The sequence below is a fragment of the Eulemur rufifrons genome, chromosome 8 (genome assembly GCF_041146395.1).
Source record: "Eulemur rufifrons isolate Redbay chromosome 8, OSU_ERuf_1, whole genome shotgun sequence".
In the NCBI taxonomy this organism is placed as follows: Eukaryota; Metazoa; Chordata; class Mammalia; order Primates; family Lemuridae; genus Eulemur; species Eulemur rufifrons.
Window position 1 is genome coordinate 82,796,687 of NC_090990.1, and position 27,657 is coordinate 82,824,343.

A 27,657-nucleotide genomic window follows, 5' to 3' on the forward strand; every position below is an offset into this window, starting at 1 on the left:
TACCAAGTTATACATTTGAAATGTGTTATATGCCAATTATATCAACATAAATATATTACAAAACAAACAAAATCATTTAAAACCCACTTTGTCTGGAACTAAAGACATCCGTACCTGAAGCTTTTACTGAGAGCTTCTGGCTTTCCTGGCATGCTATTCGTCAGCTTTTTTCAAAATGCCATCAAATCTGCTATCTCACCAATAGACCTTCCAGCTTAGCATTAGCTTTTCCAGTGCACTGAACAATGCATTTGATGGTCTAGATATAATTGTTATCTAGTCAATCTACTAAAATTATTTATATCCTTCATTCATATTTCACATGACCTCTCCTAAACACTTCATAAATTCTGAGTCGGTGCCATCATAATATTTTATGTGACTAAACTGTGAGCATAGAGTTAAATATTCAGAAAACTTCACATCTCCAGAATTGGGCAGGAAAAGGAAATTGGAAATATAATAGCAATGCCATAGGAGAAACCAATGATTAAATAAAAACTTTAAACTATTTTTCTTAATACAGAGGATATTGAACAAAGTAAACCTCCGAGCCATCATCAACATAACTGCCTCCTGCCTTCTTCTTCTGATATAGAATTCCTATCCAAGGGCTTTAAAGACAAAAATAAGATTTCTCAGGTAACTTAGCCCCCACTTTATCCTATGGCTTTTGTTTCAAATGTATTATTACTCTTAGTGGCAACTTATTTCAACAAAGTTTATATTTTTAATATGTATTTTTCCATTTTTTTAAACTCAGTGAAGCAAAGGATAGTGATACATAGAGCATTTGGTTTCCTGATTTTCATCTCTATTAATAAGAATAATGCTTATAATTCTCAAATACAACAATTTATATTATTCTATTTAATTCTTATAAAATGTTCATGAGGTAGATATTTCCTAGTTATGCTTCTTTTTGTTTGTCTAACAAATAACAAACAGTTCACTAAAAATGGGGACTTGCTGCTTATTTAGAAAAATTAACAAAACCACCACTTAACAGACTTTTTGATACAATCATGAGTTACTCTGCAAACATCATAATGACATTGTGACTTAGATTTTGTGTAAAAGAGCTATTAAATGAAAAACAAGACAATAAAATAGTTTACCCCAGTACCAAGTAAATAGTTTTTATGCTGTCCCAATCCTTGAGAAAACCAGGAGACTGTACAGCTCTCTATATTCCCCTACATTCTTCAAAGTACATAAGCTTATCCATAGGCTCAATTAGTCACCCACCCTGGGGCCGAGGTTGGGCTGTCCAGCAGATGGCTTTGTAGCCACACACAATGAGCCAGGAGCTCAGTAAAACTTCTGGGAAAGCCCTACAGGTTAGGAATTTCTTGGGATGGAAAGGTCTAAGGACTCCTCCTAAATGTACATATATAAAGCAGTGCCTTCTCCTCCCATGGCTGAGGTCACTAGAACTGTGGGCGGCTAAGGAGATACAGAAGCAATACATCTCACATTGTATGGTCAAAACTACCACATAGATTAAATATCTGTGTGCCTGATGGTGCATCTTTCCAAAATCAAGGGTTATTCTTATCCACATCACCTCAAAAATCACAAGCCTGGTTGACTATGAAGTTGTCCGTTTTCACGAAGAAACCAGGCATCTGCTGTGTGTGGGTTTACTTGCCTTTCTTTCTTCTTCCACACACTCCAGTGCCCTGGCATTGAAATCCTGAGTGCTGCCAGTGGGCCAGTGAGCCTAGGCCTGGCAGCTTCCTCAGGTCCTCTTCCAGGTGGTTTGGGGGACTCACTATCACCATCTCCAGGTTGGTGTCCTCTCTCATCTGAGTTAAAGTCCATCAGGTTTAAAAATCAGGTTTGGGGGAAGATGCCCTGGGTCTTTGTGTTCATGATCTGTTATTTAGTTCCCAATTATGCAACCAAAGCAAGCCCAGTGCTAGCTCTGTATGCAGGAGTAGTGGCTGGACAATCCAAGGGTGGGACTGTCAGAAGTAGATGGAGCAGGTGAGTTGAGAGAATCCAAGGTTATAGCAAGGACACTAACAGGACCATAGCCACAAACAAAGTCCAAAGAATGCAAATAGGAGTATAAGCAGCACGATTGTTAGCCAAAGGAGCTGGAAGAAAAACACCATTAAATGCAAGGAATGGATTAGGAAAGAAAAAAGCAGTTCACAAACTAAGGCACTCTCCTTTTATGTAATGACCAGTTATAAGAGAGAACACTGTCTAGTAAAGGATCCACAGAGAGTCATGAAAGTGTCATTAACTAAAAAAAAAAAAGTTCATGCCCAATAAACTATTAATCTCATTCATGGATTTATAAAAAGAAATAACTCAAAGTAATACATCTATTTATGAGAAGAATTTCTTCATAGATGTGAGGCTTTAAAAAAGAGTGTAAGTCAAACATAAAGGAATAAATAACAAATTGTGGAATGTCAAGTTAACATTACACTACGCTGAAATTAAAACAAGTAGCATCAAGAACATGTAACAACATAGCGTGATAGTAAGAACCAAGAGGAGATAAAGGGGACCTCTAGGGAGTCCAGCTGATCCTATGTGATTGACGTATTCCTGGAGAGTTAGGTGTAGATCATATTTTATAAAATAAACTCTATCCTTTGATGTAATCTACTGTCATTGCTGCACCTTTATAAGACAGAAACTTTTAACTCTAGCTCCAAGTTTCACTGGGAATTGCTTCTACAACTTTTAGATATATATGAAAGTAAAATGTTTTTGTTGAGTAAACAATTATTCAAAAAGAATATTCCCTCATCCAATGATTTTGTTAAATTTAGCATCTTATATAATTAAATCTTTCTTAAAGTAGGGCAAACTATTTATGATATCCAGTCCACCTCACTAAGCCTGGGTTACCATATTTTAGTTTTCTTCCATAGCTTTCCAAGACTACCATCTCTCACCCCTTGGCCCAAGGGGACAGGTGCTGCTGGCCATCCATTCTCACTAAGACCTCAGTTCTTACCTGTTGACAAAAAATAGCAATACTCTATCCTTTTAAAGAGGATGCAAAAAAGCACTATTGGTGATATTGAGTACCTTTTGCACTTAGGAGAGTAACTTTGTTTTCATGTAAAGGCAAAAAAGACAAAATTTGGCTCATTCATCTTCCATTAACTGAGAGATCCATAGTCATGTAATTATGTTCAAATTTTATTTTATTTTTAAAGTTTTTTATTTCAGCATATTACGGTGGTACAAATGTTTAGGTTACATATATTGCCTTTGTCCCACCTGATTTAGAGTTTCAAGCGTGTCCATCCCCAGACGGTGCATACTGCACCCATTAAGTGTGTACATACCCATCCCTTCTGCCCCCTCCCATCTGCCAGACACCCGATGACTGTTACTACTATATGTGCACTTAAGTGTTGATCAGTTAATACCGATTTGATGGTGAGTACATGTGGTGCTTGTTTTTCCATTCTTGGGGCACTTCACTTAGTAGAATGGGCTCCAGCTCTATCGAGGATAATACAAAAGGTGCTAGATCACCATTATTTTTTGTGGCTAAGTAGAACTCCATGGTATCCATATGCCACATTTTATTAATCCACTCATGTATTGATGGGCACTTGAGTTGTTTCCACATCTTTGCAATTGTGAATTGGGCTGCTATAAACATTCAAGTGCAGATGTCTCTTTGTAGAATGTCTTTTGTTCCTTTGGGGAGATACTCAGTAATAGAATTGCTGGATCAAATAGTAGTTCTACTTGTAGCTCTTTGAGGTATCTCCATATTACTTTCTGCAGAGGTTCTACTAATTTGCAGTCCCACAAGCAGTGTGTGAATGTTCCTATCTCTTCACATCGACACCAACACTTATTGATTTGAGACTTTTTGATAAAGGCCATTCTCACTGAAGATAAGTGATATCTCATTGTGGTTTTGATTTGCATTTCCCTGATGATTAGAGATGTTGACCATCTTTTCATGTTTGCTGGCCATTAGTCTATCTTCTTTTGAAAACTTTCTATTCATGCCCTTTGCCCACTTTTTGATAGGGTTGTTTGATTTTTTATCTTGCTGATTTTCCTGAGTTCTATATAGATTGTAGTTATCAGCCATTTATCAGATGTTTAGCATGCGAATATTTTCTCCCATTCTGTAGGTTGTCTGTTTGCCCTTGTGACAGTTTACTTGGCTATGCAGAAGCTTTTTAATTTGATCAGGTCCCATTTGTTTATTTTTGTTGTTGCTGTGATTGCCTTGGGGGTCTTCTTCATAAATTCTTTGCCTAGGCCAATGTCTGTAAGAGATTTTCCAACATTTTCTTCTAGAATTCTTATAGTTTCATGCCTAGGGTTTAAGACTGTTATCCACTGTGAGTCGATTTTTGTGAGAGGTGAAAGGTAAGGATCCTGCTTCAGTCTTCTACATGTGGCTATCCAATTTCCCAGTACCATTCATTGAATAAGGATTCTTTTCCCCAGTGTATGTTTTTTTTCTTCTTTGTCAAAGATTAGATCGTTATATGAGGATGGTTTTATATCTGGGTTCTCAGTTCTGTTCCATTGGTCTATGTCCCTGTTTCTTGTGCCAGTACCATGCTGTTTTAGTTACTAAAGCCTTGTAGCATAGCTTGATGTCTGATAAATTAAGGCCTCCCAATTTGTTCTTTTTACTTAAAATTGCTTTTGCTATATGGGTTCTTTTCTGGTTCTATATGAAGCGTGGAATTATTTTTTCTAGATCTGCAAAATAATGTAGGTATTTTAATAGGGAGTACATTGAATCTGTAGATCACTTTGAGTAGTATAGACATTTTTTTTTATTTTTTGTTTGTTTTTCAGCTCATTAAGGGGGTAGAAAAGATCAGGCTATATACATTGCCCATGCCTCCCCATCCCCCCGAGTCTGAGCTTTAGCTGTGTCCATTCCCTAGACAGTGCACATCACTCTCATCATGTAAGTGTGCACTCCTCCCCTCCCCCCACCCCATCCCCCCCCCCAGTCAGAACTTCATTTTAACAATGTTGACCCTGCCAAGGAATGAGCATAGTATGGTTTTCCACCTGTTTACATCCTCTGCTATTTCCTTCCTCAGTGATTTGTAGTTCTACCTGTAGAGGTCTTTCACCTCCTTAGTTAAATATGTTCCTAGGTATTTTATTTTCTTTGTTTCTATTGTGAAGGATATTGAGTCTTTGATTTGATTCTCAGTTTGACTGTTGTTGGCATTTAAGAATGCTACTGATTTCTGTACATAGATTTTGTAACCTGAGACTTTGCTGAATTTATTTATCAATTCCAGTAGTCTCATGGCAGAATCTTGGGGTTTTCTAGATATGAGATTATCTCATCAGCAAAGAGTGATAATTTGACCCCTTCTGCCCCGATTTGGATGCTCTTGATTTCCTTCTCTTACCTGATTGCTCTGGCCAGGACTTCCCGCATTATGTTGGATAGAAGTGGTGATAGAGGGAAACCTTGTCTGGTTCCAGTTCTAAGTGGGAATGCTTTCAATTTTTCCCCATTTGGTGTGATGTTGGCTGTGGTTTGTTATATATGGCTTGAATCATTTTTAGGTAAGTCTCATCTATTCCTATTTTGTTAAGCATTATTATCATAAAAGGGTGCTGAATTTTGCTGAATGCTTGTTCTGTACCCATTGAAAGGATCATATGGTCTTTATTTTTACTTCTATTTATTTGGTGAATTACATTTATAGATTTGTGTATGTTGAACCATCCCTGCATCTCTGGGATGAAGCCCACTTGGTTGTGATGGATTATTTTTTTGATAAGCACCTGAATTCAGTTTGCTACGATTTTTTTGAGAATTTTTGCATCTCTATTCATAAGGGATATTGATCTGTAGTTTTCTTTTATTGTTGTGTTCTTTCCTGGTTTTGGTATCAGGGTTATGTTGGCTTCATAAAACATGTTGGGGAGGATTCCTTACTTTTCAGTGCTGTGGAATAATTTCTTCAAGATAGGCACCAGTTATTCTTTGTATGTCTGGTAAAATTCAGGCATGAAACAATCTGGTTCAGGACTCTTATTTTTAGGAAGATTTTTTATTGCTACTTCAATTTTAGAACTTGATATTGGTCTGTTCAGGAATTCTATTTTGTCCTGATTGAGGCTGGGGAGGGTGTGTGTTTCTAAGAATTTGTCCATTTCCTCCACTTTTTCAAGTTTATGTGCATAGAGGTTTTTATAGTATTCATAGATGGCATTTTGTATTTCTGTGGTATCAATTGTAATTTCTCCTTTTTCATTCCTGATGGAGCTTCTTAGAGTCCTTTATTTTCTGTTTCTCATTAATCTAGCAAGAGGCATGTCAATTTTGTTTATTTATTCAAAGAACCAACTTTTTGTTTTATTAATCTTCCATATAGTTTTTTTTTGTTATAAATTTTATTTAGTCATTTAGTTCTGCTCTGATCTTTGCTATTTCTTTTCTTCTGCTGGGTTTGGGGTTGGTTTGCTCATCCTTTTCCAGTTCTTTTAGATGATTCATTAGATTGCTAATTTGTGATCTTTCTGTATTTTGGATGTAGGCATTTATGGATATAAACTTTCCTCTCAGGACTGCTTTAGCTGTGTCCCACAGATTTTGATAATTTGTATCTCTTTTATCATTTGGTTCAAAAAATCTTTTGATTTCCATCTTGATTTCCTTCTTAACACAATAATCATTCAGTAGAAGGTTGTTTATTTTCCATGACTTTGTATAAGATGAGAGTTTCTGTTTGAGTTGATTTCTAATTTTATTCCACTGTGGTCTGAGAAGTTCATGGTATAATTTCTATATTTTTTAATTTGTGGAAACATGATTTGTGGTCTAGGGTATGGTCAATCTTAGAGAATGTTCCATGAGCTTATGAGAAAAACATATACTTAGTAGTTTTGGGGTAAAATGTTCTGTAAATGTCAGTCAGGCCCATTTGTTCTAGACTTATGTTTAAGTCCATTGTTTCTTTATTTTCTGTTTGTCAGGATCTTTCCTGTTCTGTCAGAGGGGTGTTGAAGTCCCCAGATATTACAGTGTTGCTGTTTATTAATTTGTTTAGATCAAGTAGGATTTGCTTTATGAATCTGGGTGCACATGAATCAGGTACATAAATATTTAGAATTGTTATGTCTTCTTGTTGAATTGTACCCTTCACCATTACATAATAACCATCTTTGTATTTCATTACTTTTGCTGATTTGAAGACTAAGTTATCTGAACTCAGAACTGCCAAACCAGCTTTCTTTTGGCTTCCATTTGCTTTAAATATTGTTTTCCATCCTTTCCCCTTGAGTCTGAATGCATCCTTGTGGGTAGACGTGTTTCCTGCGGACAGCAGATACTTGGTTTGTGTATGTTTATCCATTTGGACAGCCTATGTCTCTTTAGTGGGCAGTTGAAGCCATTCACATTTATTGAAAGAATTGATAAGTGAGGCAGATTTCTGTTCATCCTGTTTAGTTGATCTTGTTGCTTTGTTTTCTCTCTTGAGTCATTGGGGTATCTGGCCTTTGAACTTTATCTTTTGGATGATTTTACATTGGTGAGTGTTTATTGTGCTGATCTGCATGTTACACTGTTTTGAGTACTTCCTGGAAAGCAGGTCTTGTCTTGATGAATTCCCTCAGTCTTTGCTTATCTGAGAAGGTCTTTATTTCTGCTTCATATAAGAAACTTAGTTTTGCAGGGTATGAGATTCTAGGCTGGTCATTATTCTGTTTGAGAAGAGTGAGAATGGGGCCCCAGACTCTTCTTGCTTGTAAGGTCTCAATTGAGAAATATGCTATTATTCTTATGGGTTTTCCTTGTAGGTTACCTGCTTCTTTCACCTTACAGCTCATAGAAGGGCCTCTTTCATGGTTATTTTGGCCAGTCTGATGACTATGTGTCATGGTGTCTTCCTGTTTGCTATGAATCTCCCAGGAGTCCTTTGAGCTTCTTGTACCTGGCTATCTAGATTTTTAGCAAGTCTTGGGAAATTTTCCTACATTATAAACTCAAATAGCTTATCCAACTCTTGTGTATTTTCTTCTTTACCCTCAAGCATGCCTATAATTCTCATGTTAGTCTTCTTCACATAGTCCCACATTTCTTGTATGCTTTGCTCTTTTCTCTTATCTCTCTGCTCTATCTCTGCAACTAGCTTATTTGATTGAAAGGTGTTATCGTCAATCCCTGAGATTCTTTCTTTTGTTTGATCCAACCTTTTCTTGAGGCTTTCCACTGTGTTTTGTAATTCCTTGAATAAATTCTTCATTTCCAGAAGTTCTGTTTGATTTTTCTTTAATATTTCAATTTCTTCAGTGAATTTTTCTTCCAAGTCCTGGATCTTTTTTGTGGTTTCTTTGTGTTGGCTATCCATTTTCTCTTGCATATCATTGAGTTTTCTTACCATCCTTTTTCAAATTTGTTCTTCTGTCATTTTAGTATTCTGAATTTGGTTGATATCCATTGCTAGAGATCTGGTGTTCCCCTTTGAGGGTGTGATTTCTATTTGATTCTTCATGCTTCTAAAGTTCTTTCACTGATTACTTCCCATCTGGAGCAGCTGTTGCTTCTTACCTTTAGATTTTTGTTTAGATAATGACATGCCCATTTAGTCTGTGAGCCAATAGGTGCTGTTTGTGGGTGAGATTCAACCACACTCTGTATGATGAGTCAGTAGATGCAGTAAAAGGTTGTTCAAGTTGATCTCCTTGTCAGTAGGTGGGCTTTCTGGGAGGAGCAAGCCACAATGTTGTCCTGTAACCAGCTCTCATTCCTCTGGAGAGGCACTCTCGTGCCTCAGGTGGTGGGTTAGGCCCTGAGACTTCCAGGTGTGTCCTTATCCTACTCTTCAGTGGGGGAAGGTGGAGGGAGTCAGGCCGGGTGGAGCTGGGTTGAGTGAGTCTGCCCTCAAGCTCCATAAATGCTGTTAGCAGGGGTCAAATATCTGTTTTCTGCTTCTGGATAAAGCTGCTAGGGAGAGGCTGAAATGGCCCCACTCAGCCAAAAAGTCTGGGTGTGGAGGTGGGGTTGTCTGAGACCTGCAGTCTGGTGCAGGCTTCACTCCTTCCACCTTCCCCTATTCTGAAGTTTGTCCTGGCCTCTTCCAGCAGGCAAGACCTCAAGCCAGTGGATGTCTCTTGACTGTGATGCGAGCCAGGAGGTTCTCTGCCCAGGATCGCAGCCTGACCTGAGATCACAGCTCTCTCATGGGAGGAGGGTTTCCCCTCAAGCACACTGCGGCTAGGACCTACTCTGATCTGCCCCTGAAGTCACATACTCCTCAACAGATTAGTTCACAAATATCCTTTCTGTGCCCCCAGGCAATAGAATTGAGACCTGGGTGTATGGAATCTGGCCTGCAGGCCTATCCCCCAGGCCTGGAGATCAATTCCTGACCCTGCCAGGGAGAGTAGTGCTGGTCTCAAGTCAACAGGATGCCCAAGCTTGATCAATGTCTCTCTGCCTCAGGATTTGTCCTGCTCTGCTGGAGTCACCAAGCAAGCAGCACCTGGGAGAGCTGGTGGCTAGGGAGCTCACAGTCTAAGTATCCCTCACTCCACTGTACAGCCCCAAAAGGAAAGGTCCTGTTTCCCACAGATGCCTTAGGGTGGTGGCTACATTGTCTCTCTCAGCAGCTGAGGGTAGGGAAGGGGAAGGGGGGCATGAAGCAATATGGCACTGGGGTCTGTGGGGCGGGAGGTGCCCTGAGGGAGCTGGGAGCCTGGTGCCCTGTCCGCAAGAGCCTCACTGCTCACTGGCAGCAGCTGTCTCTCAGCTTGTGTTAGAAGGTCTCTCCTGCAACTCAGGAGCCCACCGGCAGTCCAAGATGCAAGGGAGGGGAAATTTAACCACTTCACCTACCCTGTCACTGGTCTCCAAGCCTCTCAGGGTTTAGACCCTGCTGGTGCCTTTCTCCTTCCAGTTCTGTTCTACAAAGTCTTCCCGTGGAATCTCCTGTAGTTTCAGGCACCTTTCCTTCTGACCGTCATCTGATCTGTGTTTGTCTGCCTGTTTATTTTTTTGACTTTCATCTAAAATCTGTCTTTCTTGCAGAGACACACTGGCTGGCAGTTTTTCTCAGCTGTCATTTAGCCCCTCTGTGTTCAAATTTTATGATCCATGGATATTTCTCTAACTTTTAAAAGGGATTGTTTGAACTGTAGTTCTTGTACCTCAATCATGCACATGTAAGCCTTTTATCTCTTTCTGCTTCCTGATCCCTTTCTGAGAAAGAGAAAAGTCCATGCCTTTGAGTCACCTTGACTTTCTCATCCCATCTCCTCCTGCATCTTCTACTAACCATGTTCGTTTCTGATCTGAGGAAACTCATTCCCAAAGGTGAAGAAGTTCATAATGATATTTGAACAGTTGAATTGCTTTAAAATCAGAAGAAAAACTAAGTATAATTCCACTTGGATTCTAGTCATTGTTACACCAACACTGTTGTAAAATATATTTTTTAATACTTTTTTAATAGCAGAAGGGGCCCACAAAGGCAAAGGGGCATAAGAGGCACAGAAGTCGTGGAGCCCCACCTGGCCCTGGAGCTCTTACCCACAATGTCTGAGTTTAGCTTTCTTTCTTATGTGGGGGTCAGTAAGGCCTGATGTCATGACTCTCTTTTTTGGTTGCAGAGAATAGGACAAACTTTACTCCCCTCCTTGCTGAATGACTTTGTGTGGAGTCTCCTGAAGAAACTCTCTGCCTTTGATTATAAAATTGCATCTGATGCAGCATCCATATTGAAACTGACTCTGGAATACTATGCCCAGAAGGTCACCATGGTAAGATACGTGACAATGAGCAGGGGAACACAGGGTTTGCTCTCTAAAATGCACTTACTGCCTTTGTTATATGCCTACTTCTTTTCATACCTATTGCTTGCCATTGTTCATTATATCACTTCAATAAAATGAAGCTTTTTGTGTGAAATATTTTAAGCATACAGAAAATTTTAGAGAATAATATAACAAATATTCACCTACCAATCATATTAAATCATAATATTTTGCTACATTTGCTTTATATTTTTAAAGAAATACATTAATAATAAAATAGTACAGATGTAATGGAAATCCCCTGTGTAGCCTTGAAGGAAAGTTTTCAAGACTCCTCAGCTTGGTGTAGGGCTGGTGACATAATTTGTGGAGTTCAGTGGAAAAAGAAATATGGGTCTTCCTTTTCACAACATAGAAAAAATTGTCATTAAATATGCAAGCACATGAAGTTTTTTTTTTTTTTCCTCCATAGTCCCCCAACCCATCTTCATGGAGTTTTATTTGCTATTTAATGACTTTCTAAGTAAAAAAAAAACCTAAAATTTTAATTTTTTAGCCCAAATTTTACTATACACATTTATATTGTGCAATACCAATTATAAATGTAAAATAAGAGCACTTAATTCATATGCAGAATCACCAAAATAATGCAATTTGTATTTTGTAATTCACATATGCATATGCATTTCATTCTTACCAAGGAGTGGGAACACTGCACAAAACTAATTCAACTGTTTTTATCTCATTCATTTCTTGTCATTCACATGTCCTACCTGCATTCTCTACCTTCAGCTTATTGATGATTAAGAAAAGACTGAAAGCAAAAAGATTAATGGGTTGCCCTATCTTTCTCTTTCTTTCTGTGTCATCATTTCTGTACTAAATGGTTGCAGTTTCAATAAGATGCTTATGTTGTACTCAGTTTGTTTTCCCACTGAACTCTCTTCATGATGGATCCACTGGAACTCTGCACACAAACGGCACAGTGAAACACTACATGGGAATGGGGCTGGAAGAAAAATGGCAGCCTCATATATTGCAAGTATCCCCAGTGCTTCATTGTCCCATGGGACTTGACTTAAAAATCACAAGCCCAAAGAAAAAAATTATTAAAAATTTCAAGATGATGACAGCAGAGCTTTAAATAAAGTGAGGAGACCTACTGAGCATGGAGCCCTGTGCAAACGCATAGGTCACAGACATGAAACCAGTCCCAATGGTGACAGGAGGGCTGAACTCCCAGTTCCATCTCTTGACACACCAGTGTAAGGAGACTGAAAATAAGTTGAGAGCTTTTACTCAAATTCAGACAGCAGAAAAAGGGAAGTGATGCTTCATACAAACTCCCAATGCTTCTGCAGATAGGAGTAGACAGGAGCATTCTGCAGAGCAGAACGTATTCTTCCTATCCACCTGTAATTTTGTATTCTTTATCAAACCCCTCCCTTTCCTTTTCTGCCCCTTACCATTCTCATTATTTTTTTTCTTTTGTTGGCAGTATAAGGTTGTGTACAGACAACTGAATTTTATATGATACAACTATAGAGTAACATCAATTTACATCAACTAACTTTTCAGTTTATAATCTTTGGGGAGTATTTTCAAAATAAGAAGTGAGCTGATCTGGGTGGATTAATTTTGATGTTGAATACATAACTATTGATTTGAGACAAATTCCAGATCTAGGAAGAACTTTCCTTGTTCAAGAATGAGTAAAAAGGGGTAAAAATAAAACTAAGATGGGACCTACGAGTAGAATTTGCAAGATTATGGCTTAGTGTTTACCATTCTGGGTCATTCCTCTGATACATGGTTCATCTCTTCAGTGAACAGATTCAAGACTGCTTTAATTTTCAGAAAATTTTTTTTGAAGTGCATACTGTAGTTGCATTCTGTTGTATTCTGTCCCATTGTTTTGATTTTCTTTTGCAAACACTTGAATTACTCTTATATTTTTCTATACTGAGCTTATATGTCTTATATAATGAATTCTACCCTCCCAACATAAACTTATTTAAAAAGGAGCATTTTCCCACTATCCATAAATGCACATATTTAGTACTCATCCAAATAAATATTTTGCATTATGTAGTCAAACATATAAATATGATTTCTGCTAGTGCTTATTTGAGTCTTAATTGCTAGCTTGGTCATTCTGAGAAGGACTGAATTCTTATGTCCAAGAAATGTCTTAGTTTAGAGGTGACCATGGAACATGAGACTCTTGTTATCCTGTGAAATTTCTCTTCCAGGTTTCTAAGATTGTGGATGTTATTTATAAGGAATTGCGTGAAAATTCTTCTCACTGTATGAAGTATACTATGTTACGGGTCATTACCTTGCTGACACGCACTTCACCCAAGAAGGTCATCTTTCAACTTATGGACTACCCAGTCCCAGCAGATGAGTAAGGCCCCCCGTAGACCCTGCCCTTTCCATGAGGGTGTGTTCATAGGCTCCACATGACAGATGGACCTGGGCTCAATTCTTGATTTATCATGGTCAGGACTGGATTCTTTTTTCTGAAAGAGAAAATCTATTTTTGCATCATGTAGGATGATTGTAAGGCTTAAATAAGATCATATATGTTACTCATATCGTCATATAATACCTGACACACAGTAGATCCATAAGAAATGATCGATGTCACTAATATTTATCTGAGGCTTTAAATTATGTTGTGTTGCATGTCCCACAGAAACATACCTCTCCTCAAAATGATACTAGGTTTTTATTACTGTTGTGAATTTAATCATTCTTCTTGAGGAAATAAATTCATACAACTGTTTTTCTTATTTATGAAGGGCAGATCTAAGATGTGTCTGCCCACCAATAAAATAGTAAACATTAAAAATTCCCAGACATAATTAGAAGTCATCTGTCTGAGCCTATGGGACTGTATGAATCTAACAGGCACATTAGAAGAGCTTAGAAAATCACATCACTACATTTCTACAATTTGTACATTGGAAAGGAGGGTATTGGTTCTCTATTATTAGGTTGGTGCAAAAGTAATTGCAGTTTTAGCATTGTTGAAATTTGCCATTTGATTTGAAATACATTCTTAAATAAAGTGGCTATGATATACATCATATTAATGCACATTTCTCGCTTTATTTTTTTGCTAATGATTTATTACTTGCTGTTTATTTTACATTTATTTTAGACTGGAAATGATATTAGACAAAAAGCAAATTTGAGCAATTTTCCTATTGGAGTCCAAAATGGGTTGTAAAGCAGCAGAGACAACTCACAACATCAACAACAAATGCATTTGGCCCAGGAACTGCTAACGAACATACAGTGCAGTGGTGATTCAAGAAATTTTGCAAAGAAGATGAGAGCCTTGAAAATAAGGAGCTAAGGGGCCGGCCATCAGATGTTGACAATGACTGATTGAGAGCAATCATAGAAGCTGATCCTCTTACAACTGCACGAGAAGTTGCTGAAGAACTCATCAACCATTCTATGGTCATTAGGCATTTGAAGCAAACTAGAAAGGTGAAAAAGCTCAATAAGTGGGTGCCTCATGAGCTGACTGAAAATCAAAAAAATCGTTGTTTTGAAGTGTCAGTTTCTCTTATTGTCTTCAACAACAGCAACAAACCATTTCTCTATCGGTTTGTGTCGTGCAACAAAAAGTGGATTTTATAAAACAACCGCTATGACCAGCTCAGTGGTTGGACTGAGAAGAAGCTCCAAATCACCTCCCACAGGCAAACTTGTACCAAAAAAAGGTCGTGGTCACTGTTTGGTGGTCTGCTGCCGGTCTGATCCACTACAGCTTTCTGAATCCCAGGGAAACCATTACATCTGAGAAGTATGCTCAGCAAATCAATGAGATGCACCAAAAACTACAACGCCTGCAGCCAGCATTAGTCAGCAGAAAGGGCCCAATTCTTCTCCATGACAATGCCCTACCGCATATCGCACAACCAACACTTCAAAAGTTGAATGAATTGGGCTATGAATTTTGCCTCATCTGCCATATTCACCTGACCTCTCTCTCACCAACCAACTACCACTTCAAGCATCTCGACAACTTTTTGCAGGGAAAACACTTCTCCAACCAGCAGGATGCAGAAAATGCTTTCCAAGAGTTCATCAAATACTGAAGCATGGATTTGTACACTATAAGAATAAACAAACATTTCTAATTGGCAAAAATGTGTTGATTGTAGTGGGTCCTATTTTGATTAATAGAGATATGTTTTCACCTAGTTATAATGATTTAAAATTCAGGGTCTGAAACCGCAATTACTTTTGCATCAGCCTAATAGTAAGTGTAAAAGACAGAAAGTTGTATTATAGAAAGAACCCTGGCTTTGAAGACAAATTAATCTGGTTTCATATCAACCTTTACCCTTACATTCTGTGCAATATCATGCAAGTTTGATAAAACTCCCTGATGCTCAATTTCCTCATCCACAAAATGAGGAAAGTTCTTTCTATCTATATAGTTGTTAGGTAACTGAACTCAGGTTTGGCCACCTGTCACTTGAAAAGCCAGACTGGAGAGAGACCAGGGCTGGTAGAAGGAAAAGTTGGTTTATTCAAGAGCTGGCACCCTGAGGAGATGGTGGACTACTGTCTCAAAGACTATCTCAAATTGCTGAGGCTGGCTGAAGGGTTTTTGAAAGGAGTTTTGGGAAACCATGTGCAGGTCAGCATATTTTGTTCTAATGATTGTCTTGAGTCATGGGCCATCTGGCAGTCTGGCTGGTATCAGCTAGACCACAGTAGAACTGAAGGTTAACTGCTCAATATTTCCCTCCATGGGGGAGTCCTGCAATCTTGGTTCTCTACTTAGTTGCTAAAGGCCAGTTCCTGTAATCCTTAAGCCAGCACACAATTAGGCATTATAAAAGAAGGAGTTACTAGTTAGCTCTGAGATGTAGCAACTGTTACTGTTACAGTTACATAGGCTAATGAGTTCATGTCTGTGAAATGGCATTGAAATCAGCAAAGTTCTAAATAAATCATATAACTTTATTTTTCTGACTGAAAGTTTGTATTTATTTAGGAGGCTTTAACTCACAAAGTATTTTATGATTCATAAAATTCCTGTCCTAAGGCTCAAAGTTTTCTCTTTCTGGAACTAAGCACCCCCTGTGTGGAAAGCATTACTGGCCCTTCAGCATTGTGTTGAGGAGAGGGTATATACCCACATAGATAGAAGATAGAGTTGCCAATGAATCCAGTACAAACAATATGTACCAAGAAGTTACAGAAAGCAGGCATAATTCAAGTTATGTGAACTTAATTTAAAAAGTCACCAGCAGGTCTAATTGTAGGTGAGGATTGGAGTAGAAAGGGCCAGGATTTGGAATTAAAGTAAACCAGAGAAACATGTAGAAGAATTGATCATCCAGAAGGTATGAACAAGAGTTAAGAGAATGAGACAGGGCACATGAGATTTGATGTCCTTGTGGCTCTAAAAGTGAGTCCTCCAGGCAGAAACAGTTGGTAATGGGTCCTACAGAGCTGGGTATGTCCATGTTCCAGGGAATCAGGCCCCCATATGAGGAACCCAAATGCAGAGGGACTGAGCAATAGGCTTCAGAACCCAGCATGGATTGGCAAAGTATCAGAAATATATTGGCACAGAGGTGTACAGCAGTTGTTAAGATGAGCAATAGTAAGAATAATCCTAAAGAGTGGCTGAGTATATAGGAAAAAGAGCTTGGAGACTAGAGGTTGAGAAGCCAGGGTTCTAGCGTCATCTGTTTCATTAATTACATCTGTGACATTTGGCAAAATGGCTCACTCCTCTGAGCTCAGTGTTTTTTATTTTTATATTTCATTTATTTAGTTTTTTATTTATTTAGGGCTTTAAAACTTTTTTATTTATGTATTTATCTATATATTAATTTGCATTCCCACACCAGTTTTTAAATATTCTATTATGCTTGCACAAACAAGGTAACAAGGTGGGAGGAGCAGAGAGAGTATGGGGTACAGAAAGCTGATCAGTTCTTGAAATTGAGCTGAACAGATATTTTAACAGCAGTAGGCTCTTGTAGACTTGCAGACTGTATTATCCATAAAATTTTGTCTAAATTCTTCCTCTGTTTTTGAGGATGAGAGACATACAATGTCATTTAGAAATGGAAATCTCTGTTTTGGATTTGTCTGCAGTGTCTTTGCTATATAAAGATGTAAAGCCAAGACTCCTTTTCTGACTCATGTCACTGTATCAAGTAGAAAACAACAAACTCATGACTCCTATTTTGGGGGCTGGGGCTGTGTTTGCAGCATTCTCATACTGATGTGGCAGGCAGCAGGTTCTGAAGCAAAAGTGGCCCCTCATGTGCTGAAGACAATCTTGCTGATACTGAAAGGAAAGCCTGGGGAAATGCAAGAAACCTTAACAGAAACAAGACGTTTCTCTCTTGATACTACCAACATGATGCCCATGGCGGTAAATAGCATGATGGGTATTTCTTCTTTTTGGTATTGTTTTCTTGCTCGTGAAAATCCCTACCTATCCACAGGCTCAATCATACTTTCCTACCGTAGTCCTCCTCCCATGCATCCATTCATCCAACACATATTATTGAGTGCCTACTATGTGCTACACCCTGATCATGGAGCTTATATTTTTGTAGGAGACACAGACGATGAACAAATAAATGTGTTGTATGTCATATGGTATAAAGCTTAAAAGAGATATAAAGTGGTGTGGGGGAAGTAAAGTGACAGGCAAGGTTTAGGTAAGTTGGTCACGGCAGGTGTCTCTACTGAGGTGACATCTAATCAGAGACCTGAATCAGGTGAGAGTGTGATCCTTGAGTATACTTGGGATAGAGAGTTTTAAACAGAGAGAAGGGCAAAAGCACTCTACTGATGGGACCTTACCTAGTATGTCAGTGAATACAAGGAGGCCAAAGAATCTGAGTGAACTGAGGGTGATATTATAGGGCATAATATGAGAGAAGTAGTCACTAGCTAGATCGTATAGACTTCTGTAGACATGTGAAGGCCTAATCTTATTTGTGTCCACCTTTATATATCTCCCAAGGACCAAAATCACCACTCCTGAGAGTAAATTCAGGTCTCACAGAGACTTAGTAGAAAAAAGTGACATTGCTTCAAAAACATGAGGTGTTGGAACATGTATTTCTGCAGTGCCGATTACAATCCTAAAAGGCACAACCCCAAACACCATAATCTTGAATGCTGAAATCCCCAAATATCAAAATCCCTAAAGTATCTCTAATGTGTAATTGAATCCTCCAAACTATAATGACAGATTTGGAATTGGGTGCAAACAACGCTTCTAAAAGTAAATTTCAAGTTGTTACCAATAAAGTTTGTTTTTTTCATTCAACCCAATGCATTTGGTGGAAAATTCAGATGAGTAGATTGGCCAAATAATATGGCAATGATGAAAACTTCAATTTAAAAGTGTGTCATCGCCTGGAGCTTTGACTTGGGGAGACAGGTGGTACATGGGCAACGTATGTAACCTGAAATTCTGTATCCCCCATAATAAGATGAAATAAAATAAATAAATAAATAAAAGTGTGTCATTTGTTTGCATTGGCTGATGAAATTCTAGGAGCTTTTAATAAATTAAAGCCACTTTTCCCTGAAAAGAAGCCAGCAAAAATATGTGTTATTATTATTTTATTAAGTAGCCTGTGAAGTGTTCTGTAGTGTTTTTATATGTTTTTTAAATAAATTTCCCTTTAAAAATGTAAATAAATGTCTTTTAAAGAATTTTTAAATTATTTTTTCCAGAGTTATATTTGTAGGAGTTGGATCTTTCAGGATTTCAATACTTGTGGTTATGACAATTGGGATTGTCTTTCAGGACTATGGCCAAACCTGTATTTCAAATACGGTGGGTTTTGCAGCGGTCAGTATACCAATCTGTTGGTGACCTGGCTTACCTCACTTCCCTGTATTGTTTAAGCACAGGGAGGGCCTAGGTTATTAGTAGTACTACTCTTCGTGGCCACATAGGAAGAGAACTTAGGATGGATGCCTCCTTGGGAACCAGTTTGCTTCCCACTGGTTTGGCAGCCAGGCTTTTTGTTAGTGCTTTGGAAGCCTCTTGCCATTGAATGCTTGGCACAGTTCCTGGTTCACGACTCGGTGGCTGTTATTGTGGATGCACATAGATGCTTCAGGCTGTCTTCAAGGAGGCTGGGGGAGGGTGACAGAGTCACTCCCTTTCTCCCTGAGTAAGGCTGACTGGGTTTAGAGGAAGATGTTTACATTTTTCCCTTCTTTTTCTTCCCCTGATAGGCATCTCAGGCCCTGTGCACGCTGCTGCCTGTTGCTTCCTACAAGAAAGCCGTGGCCCAGTTTTTCCCCCACCTCTTGATGGCTCTCCTGCTCCAGCTCTTCTACAGCAGAGATCTGAGACTGATGTCCCTGGACAGTCCTTTGTGAGATAGTCCTGGTTGTTTGACATTAAATAAGAAAGAGATAAGCGTCCAGCTGTAAATATGTCTACTCCCTCGAGTTCCTGTGGGACTCCTTATAATCCTATGTGCGGTGTATTCACTTACTACAATTTTCTGTCCTCTACAGGGTAGAATGCCTCCAGAAAAGTAACCATGAGTAGTAGCTAGAAGTTCGCTCACACCTTCCCTGGGTGTGTGTAGCACGTAAAGAACCATTACCACAGAGCACTGTTTATTCCTGCCACACTCCCTGTCCGATCGTTGAGAGACCACTGTGAAAAATGAGAGCAGAGAAGAACATTAGATCCAAAGCCAGGCATATCCCAGCTCTGACATTACTTTTTACTTAATCTCTGACAGTAACCTCTCAGGGTTATTGTACATGTAAGATAAAATGGTGTGCACAAATGTGCTTGGTGAACTATAAAGTTGTTTTGTGGTCAGGATGTGATGTGTGGATTTATGACAACATGCAGTCATCTAGTCACATAGGGAGAAGTTTGGCAACTCCCTTTTGCCAATAGATAGTTGGTTTCACTGTCCTGCAGGGAAATCTCTACCCACACTGCCCTTGTCTGGTGTAGACTTTAAGCCAGGCAGAGCCCTAAAGCACAGTCAGTCCCATTAAGGTATATAATCCACTCGCTGTTCCCCAAGCAGACATACACCAAATCAATCCAAGTAGATGAGAATATATCCTATTTATTTAAGGAATCCATGGAAGAAAATGGACACCTTTAGCAAGGCATTGCATCAGTGAACATCTCTCACAAATAAGCTAATAAAGTAATAACCTGTTCTGTGATTAACCCTAGATTTTATGTGCTATACTTTCAATTTAACCCCCTCATCCCATGTACTATTAATCAGGGAGGATGAAGAACATTTATAATAAAATCTCCTTCCTTTGAGATATCCCCTTTCTCGAAACCTATATTCTTCCCAAGATTGGATAAAAAGACAAATCTCGTATGCTTAGTTTTGTGAAGTCACTGTCAAGTGGTGATTCTGTTCTCCTTTGGGACCTTAGATATGCCCGGGATTCCCTGAGAGCTCTGCTGAATTGTTCTGGACTGCGACCGGTGGATATTGCTCTAGAGGAAAAGAATTGTTGGAACCAGTTTTCCGAAGCACTGTATCACCATCATGGGGTCCAAATTATTGCCAAGTAAGAACAGGAAGCTCTGTGTAAGATTCTCTGTCTCTATCCCACCTTCTCCAACCTCCTTCAAGCAAGCCATGTGGGAGCATGATAGACATCTACTCCAATTTCTAAATCTCCCTTAATGATCTGAATTGCCATTTGATTTCTACTTCTTCAATTATTTTAAGGGGTTTATATTTTTGGAATATTTTTCACTTTCATTGCCCTCTTACCTGAAGATACAAATACCCAATACCCTCCCTCTGCAGGATAGGTTTCTCCTTCAGATACAGAGAACTAGAGGTGAATTCATTTCTTTCCCCCTCTGATGTTAGCTGATTCCTACTCTGCAGGCATCAGACAGTTTTAGATGTGCTCCCACTTTAGACTGTGCTCCCACTTTAAAGAGGTCAGTCTGATGAAAACCTACGATCAATGACTCAAATAAATTTGGAAAGTATAATGAAAGAGGGCTTTTAATTTTCTTCTACTGGAAGGGGGTGTTTCTAGTTAGTTCTTTACTGAATATCAAGCTTCTGATTATAGAGGTCAGATTTCCTGATCAGGAGTCAAGATACACAGTCTTGACAATATAACAGACTACTGGAAATTGTGACTAAACCAGAAAGTACAGTCTATATGGTCTATGGGCCCTTGATGCTTTTAAAACAGCATCTAATTTGCACATAAATTTCAGGAATACATATTAATGTATAAAATGTAGTACTGCTACAAGTGGCCACTAGTTAAGTGTCCCTCTATCTAAGGGCATCTAGGAAGTGCCTTTGGATTTTCTTACTCAAAGTCTGGTCCATAGATTAGCAGCAATAGCATTACCTGGGAGTTAAAAATTCATAATCTCATGGCCCTCTCCATACCTACTGAGTTAGAATCTGCATTGTAGCAAGATACCCAGATGATCTGTATGCATATTAAAGTTTGAGAAGCACTGATTTGGAAGACCAGCCTGGAGTTTTGAAATGAAAACTTTGTTACACCATCCTTCCCAATCCTGCCCCTACTGATCTGATCCAGGTCCCCATGTCAGGACAACTGTGAGCCTGGCCACTCCCATGCGTGTTATGGAGGACGGCTTAGTGAATCAGAGCTCACAAGCTCTTCTCCTGAGTAAACTAGGGTAGTCCCAAACTCTCTTCTGTGTTATATCATTCAAAGGAAGAGCTTAGTCCAAAACCACAAAAGTGATCTGCACACACCCATCTTGGTTTGGGCACTAGATTTTTATTTCCTTTCCCTTGGTCAAGGATTAATAGGAGCTTGCATTAAAATAGAGCATTCTGTTCCATAGCAAAGGATGGGAGAGACAGGAATGAGGAGTGACATTACGCAAACAGATGTTGACAGGAATCCAGGTATCTATTAATAATTCCACAGAGTCTGTGTAGAATTTACAGTGGGGCTGCAGTTTATTTAAGGAATAGAGTATCTTTCTTTTTATCTCAGAGGCACAAGGTATGAGAATAATGATCCTTTCTCTATCACTGTTAGCATTTGCTGATACAGAACATATTGTTTTCCTCTTCTTTGCTAATTCAGCACCTTATACTCCTTTACAGAACTCTCTGTGAATTTAACTTTCCACAGTTTCCAGAAACCTTGCATTATCTCTACAAGGTCTCAGTGGAAGGTCCTCGACAGTCAGAAGACAGTATCATCACAATAATATTCCTCACTGAAGTGAGTTTTATTGGGAGACTGTGAACAATTAAGTTCTAAATCCCTTACCTTATCCAAACTTAAATCAAGATTCCACCTTCTCATCTTCCTCTCTGAATACTGGTTCATACCAAGACTGAAGATAATGAAAGATATCTGAAGTTGAGGTGGGGAGAGGGGTGGAGTTAGGTCTGGACTAGAGGAGGGTTGTCTCTTCAGCTTGCTCCAGGAGTTGGCTTTTATCATTGTCTAAGGCTGTGGATTTGCACAAACACTATTTTTATAATACCAATTCATATATTTCTGGATGTTTGTTAAAGTATATCAAGGGATAATTGAATTTAATAAATATAGTAGGTAACATCTGGAATCTAGATGATACTTTGGACAATCTGGGAAAAAAAAGAAACTGGCTAAATAACTAGGTAAAATGAAGAATTGTATTACTTTTCATATGAATATTATGTCATATATTATAATGTTATACCGGAGTCAAGCAAATTGAGGAAGTCCTTTTGCTTACAAAAAGTAAAGTTTCTATAAGTTGAAATTATTGGAATCAAATTTAATTTTTCTATAAAAGTAATATTTTAATCCACAAGTATTACCTAAGTAAAGTGTGATGTTCAATATTTTCAAAAATTTCAGATGATTTCAAATATCATGACAAAATGGTTAATAAACTGTGAAAGATATACCCTATCTACTTCTAAAGCTTTCAAAAGTATTCATAAATCAATTTAACTGAATATTGCAATAGACAATCATCAGTGTTTTCCAAATGTATATAATCCATTTGGATGTCTCATTAGTTTTATCGTGACTCATTATTTTTATTGTATTGCCATTTAAGTATGTATAAACATTAAGTAGGTCTAAATATAACATAAATAAAAGCTCCCATAAAATGATACATTCAAAAGACATTTACAAACTACATAAGATTACATTAAAGTGACAGATGATATTTAATGGAACCTAATTGCCTCTCTCATCAGCAATGCAATTCTTGCTGCTATGGGAGGTTGGCATATCTGTCCTTCCAAGCACTTAGGCGAAGACCACATTCTTCTACCACTGTCTCTAATTTGAATTTCTGGGCATCTCAGTTGTCCAGTATGCTGTGAGGCCACTTGGCCTTTAGTTGTTCTGAATGTACAATCTATGTATTTTACCATATTTGGGCCTTATCACCCAGCAATTATTAAGATAGTACCATTGATGCCTATGCCATTTATTCATATATACTTGTTTTTTCTAATTATCTTACTAATATGAATATCAATCAAGTTTACATCTTTGTGCCTAAATTATTATTATTATTTTTGGTATTTTAGATTATTTGCTTCTAACAGATCCCAATAACGTAAAATAATAACTAAAGGGTATAAATATTCTGAAGGCTAAGGATTTCTGATGCCCAACTGATTTCTGAAAGAATGCCAGCCAGCACTCTCTTGTGCAGTTTGTGAGTGTGTTTCTCCTACTGCATTTACCACCATTGAGTTTTCTTATTTGACAGGCAGATGTGATGTCTTGTAGATGATTTTATTTGTCCTTAATGTTAAAATTTTTTGAGAGATTGAACATTTTAAAAATATAATTACTAATGGTTTAAAATTCCGTTTTGTGAACAATTTGATCTCTCCTTTGCCCATTTACCTATTATGGTCTTAGCATTTTTTTTTTTTTTTTTCTCAATAATTTGTACAATCTCTCTGTCTCTCTCTCTCTCTCTCTCACACACACACACATTTAAATATGTGAAGGATATTAAGGTTATCTAGATATTTGCTTATAATACCTATTGAGAGTCAGTACCCAGTTTGTTGTTTGCTTTTTAATTTTGTTTATGGAATATGATTTTTTTCATAAAAGTTAAGCTTTAAGAAAAAAAGCTTAAAGAGTTAATAAATATTCATGTACATTTTACTTTAATATATTTATATATATACAAAAATATATTAATTTTTATATGTAATTTTGTTTCAAGTGGAGTTAATATGGTATACCATAAAGTGAGCATCTAACTTTAGTTTTTGCTAAGTAATTATCTGTTTCAGCAATTGAAAAGCTTTAAATTCACCACTCACTGGTGATACTACTTTTATCATTTATCACACAATGCATACATTCATTTATATACACACACATAAACACACACACATACTCACATTAGGATCTATCTCAGGTTATTCTATTAGGTTTCATGTTTCTTTTTTTTCATTCTTGTGGAAGTACCACACTATTGAATTACAGCAAATTAAAAAGTTTTTTAAATATTTGGCAAAGCAATTTGCTCTCAACTCTCTTCTTTTCAAAATTTCTTTAGCCCTTCCTATTTATTTGTTCTTCTAGTTAAATTTTAAAATATTTTTCCAGTATAAAAAGAAAAAATAATGTTTGGGTGAAATTATAATTATATTTACATTAAAACTACAAGCTTCTTAGGAATATATCTTTATAATATTTTCATTTCTCTTTCCTTTATTCAATATTTTGTCATTTTCACATAAATCTTACATATTGATTTTGGAATTATAAGTAGCTTATATTATTTTTAATTGTTAGTATGAATGTGTCCTTTTCCATTGTATTTTCAAGCTCATTAGTACTGGATGTCCAGAAGAATTAAGTACACTATATTATCTTGAATTAAGATACTCTTCTGAGTCTTTATATCAATTCTACTAATTATTTGGTTGATTCTCTTGGGTTTTCTAGTTATATGATCCTGCTATATAAAAAATAAGAATAATGCCCTTACCTCTGTTCAAATCATTACTTTTATTTTCCTGAATCATGTGTTTTTGCCACGGCCTTTGTTTGAAGTACAATTTTATTTTTTTCCAGCTTTATTGAGGTATAACTAACAAATAAAAAGTCATTTTATCAAAAAACACTTGCACTTGAATGTTTATTGCAGCACAATTCACAATCTAAAAGACATGGAATCTATCCAAGTGCCCATCAATTCATGAGTGGATTAATAAATTGTGGTATATGTACCATGGAGTACTACTCAGCCATAAAAAATGAATTAATACCTTTTGTAACAACCTGGATGGAATTGGAGATCATTCTTCTAAGTGAAGTACCACAAGAATGGAAAACCAAACACCACATGTACTCACCATTAAATTGAAACTAACCGATCAGCACTCATGTGCACAGAGGGAAGCAAAACTCAACAGAATCAAGCAGGAGGGAGGAGGAGATGGGTGAAATCACACTTAATGGATACAATGTACACTATCTGGGTAACAGGAACACTTATAACTTTGACTCGAGCAGTATGAAACCAAAACATTTGTACCCTAGTAATACTCTGAAAAATTTTTAAAAAGTATATATTCAAGATATACAACATGAGGATTCGATATACATATATGTTGTGAAATGATCACCACAAATTAATTAACATATACAACACCACACTTAATTACTATTAGGTGGGGGGCAGGTGAGGACACTTCAGATCTACTCTTTTAGCAAATTTCAAGTAAACACTACACTGTTATTAACTATAAAACCATGCTGTACATTAGAACCTCAAAACATTCATCTTATATCTGAAAATTGGTACCTTTTGACCATCATCTCCCCATTTGCTCTACCTACCAGTCCCAGACAACCATCATTCCACTTTCTAAGTCTGTGAGCTTGACTTTTTTAAGATTTCCCATATAAATGAGATAATACAATAATTGTCCTTCTGTGTCTGGCTTATTTCACTTAGCATAATGTCCTCCATTTTCATCCATATTTTGGCAAATACAGGATTTCCTTCTTTTTATAGCTAAATAATATTCCATTGTGTATATATACCACCTTTTATTTATCTATTCATCCATCAACAGACACTTAGCTTAATTCTAAAACTTGGCTATTGTGAATAATGCTGCAATGAATGTGAGAATATAGATATCTCTTCAAGGTGCTCATTTCATTTTCTTTGGATATACACTCAGTAATGGGATTGCTGAATCATATGGTAGTTCTATGTTTAATTTTCTGAGAACCTCCATACTGTTTTCCATAAAGGCTGTACCAATTTACATTCCCACCACAGTGTACAAGGGTTCCCTTTTCTTATATCCTCATCAACACTTATTATCTCTTGTCTTTTGAACAGTAGCCATTATAACAGGTGTGAGGTGATATTTCACTGGGGTTTTAATTTTCATTTCCCTGATGATTAGTGATGTTGAACATTTTTTCATATACTTGTTGGTCATTTGTATGTTTACAAAAAAGTCTATTCAGGTCCTTTGCTACTTTTTAATCAAATTATTTAGCTTTTTGCTATTGAGTTGTATGAGTTCTTTATACATTTTGGATATTAACTCCTTATCTCACAGAGGCAGAGAGAGAGAGAGAGAGAGAGAGAGCGCGCGCGCTTGAAAATATTTTCTCCAATTCCATAGATTGCTTTTTCATTTTGTTGATTGTTTCCCTTGCTGTGCGCAAACTTTTTAGTTTGATGAAGTCTCCATTGTTTATTTTTGCTTGTGCTGCCTGTGCTTTTGGTGTCATACTCAAAAAATGAATGCCAATATGAATTTCAAGGAGGTTTTTTTCTTTGTTTTCTTCTACGAGTTTTATTTCAGGTCTTACGCACTTAATTCATTGTGACTTAATTTTTGTATATGGTATAAGATAAGGATCCAATTTCATTCCTTTGCATGTGGATATTCAGTTTTTCCAACACCATTTATTGAAGAGACTATCCTTTGCCCAGTGTGTATTCTGGAGACTTTATCAAAAATTAATTGACTATATGTGGGGGGGGTTATTTCTGAGCTTTCTGTTCTATTTCATTAGTCTATGTGTCTGTTTTCATGCAGTACTACACTGTTTTGATTGCTACTACTTTATGGTATATTAAAAATCAGGAACTGTGACATACCAGCTTTATTCTTCTTTCTCAAGGTTATTTTCACTATTTAGAATCTCTTGTAGTTCCACATACATTTTATAATGTTTTTTTCTATTTCTGTGAAAAATTCTATTGGAATTTTGATGGGTATTGCATTGAATTGTAAATCACTTTAGGTGGCATAGACATTTTAATAATATTAATTCTTCCAATCCACGAACACTGGATATCTTCCCATTTATGTGTGTCTTCTTCAATTTCTTTCATCAATGTCCTTATAGTTTTCATTGTAGATCTGTAACCTCCTTGGTTAAATTTATTCCTAAATATTTCAGTTTTTGTAGCTATTGTAAACAAGATCATTTTCCCAATCTTTTTCAGATTGTTTGTTGTTGGTATATGGAAATGCAACTGATTTTTGTTTGTTGATTTTGTATCCTGCAACTTTGCTGAATTTGTTTATTAGATCCAACAGTTTTTTGATGGAGTCTGTAGGGTTTTCTATACATATGGCATTATGTTATCTGCAGAGACAATTTTACTTCTTCCTTTTTGATTTGAATGCCATTTGTTTCTTTTTCTGGTTTGCATGTTCTTTCTAGAGCTTGTAGTACTATGTTGAATGCAAGTGGCAAGAATGGGCACCCTTGTCTTGTTCCTGATCTTAGAGTAAAAGCTTTTAACTTTTTACCATTGAATATCATGTTCACTGTGGGCTTGAAATATGTGGCTTTTATTATGTTGACGTACTTTCCTTCTGTACCTAATCTGTTCAGAGTTTTTATCATGAAAGGATGTTAATT

At 37.2% G+C, this 27,657-nt stretch overlaps 1 protein-coding gene across 1 annotated transcript in view; it reads left to right on the forward strand.

Moving 5' to 3' along the window:
• MROH9 (maestro heat like repeat family member 9) overlaps nt 1-22,020 on the forward strand; it is a 60,384-nt gene extending 38,364 nt beyond the window's left edge. The window contains exons 7-13 of the mRNA XM_069478330.1: nt 527-642; nt 10,597-10,746; nt 12,993-13,147; nt 16,996-17,161; nt 18,994-19,136; nt 20,185-20,322; nt 21,876-22,020. Coding sequence (XP_069334431.1) covers nt 527-642; nt 10,597-10,746; nt 12,993-13,147; nt 16,996-17,161; nt 18,994-19,136; nt 20,185-20,322; nt 21,876-22,020 — 1,013 coding nt within the window. The remainder of the gene's footprint in view (nt 1-526; nt 643-10,596; nt 10,747-12,992; nt 13,148-16,995; nt 17,162-18,993; nt 19,137-20,184; nt 20,323-21,875) is intronic.
• The last annotated feature ends 5,637 nt before the right edge of the window (nt 22,021-27,657 follow it).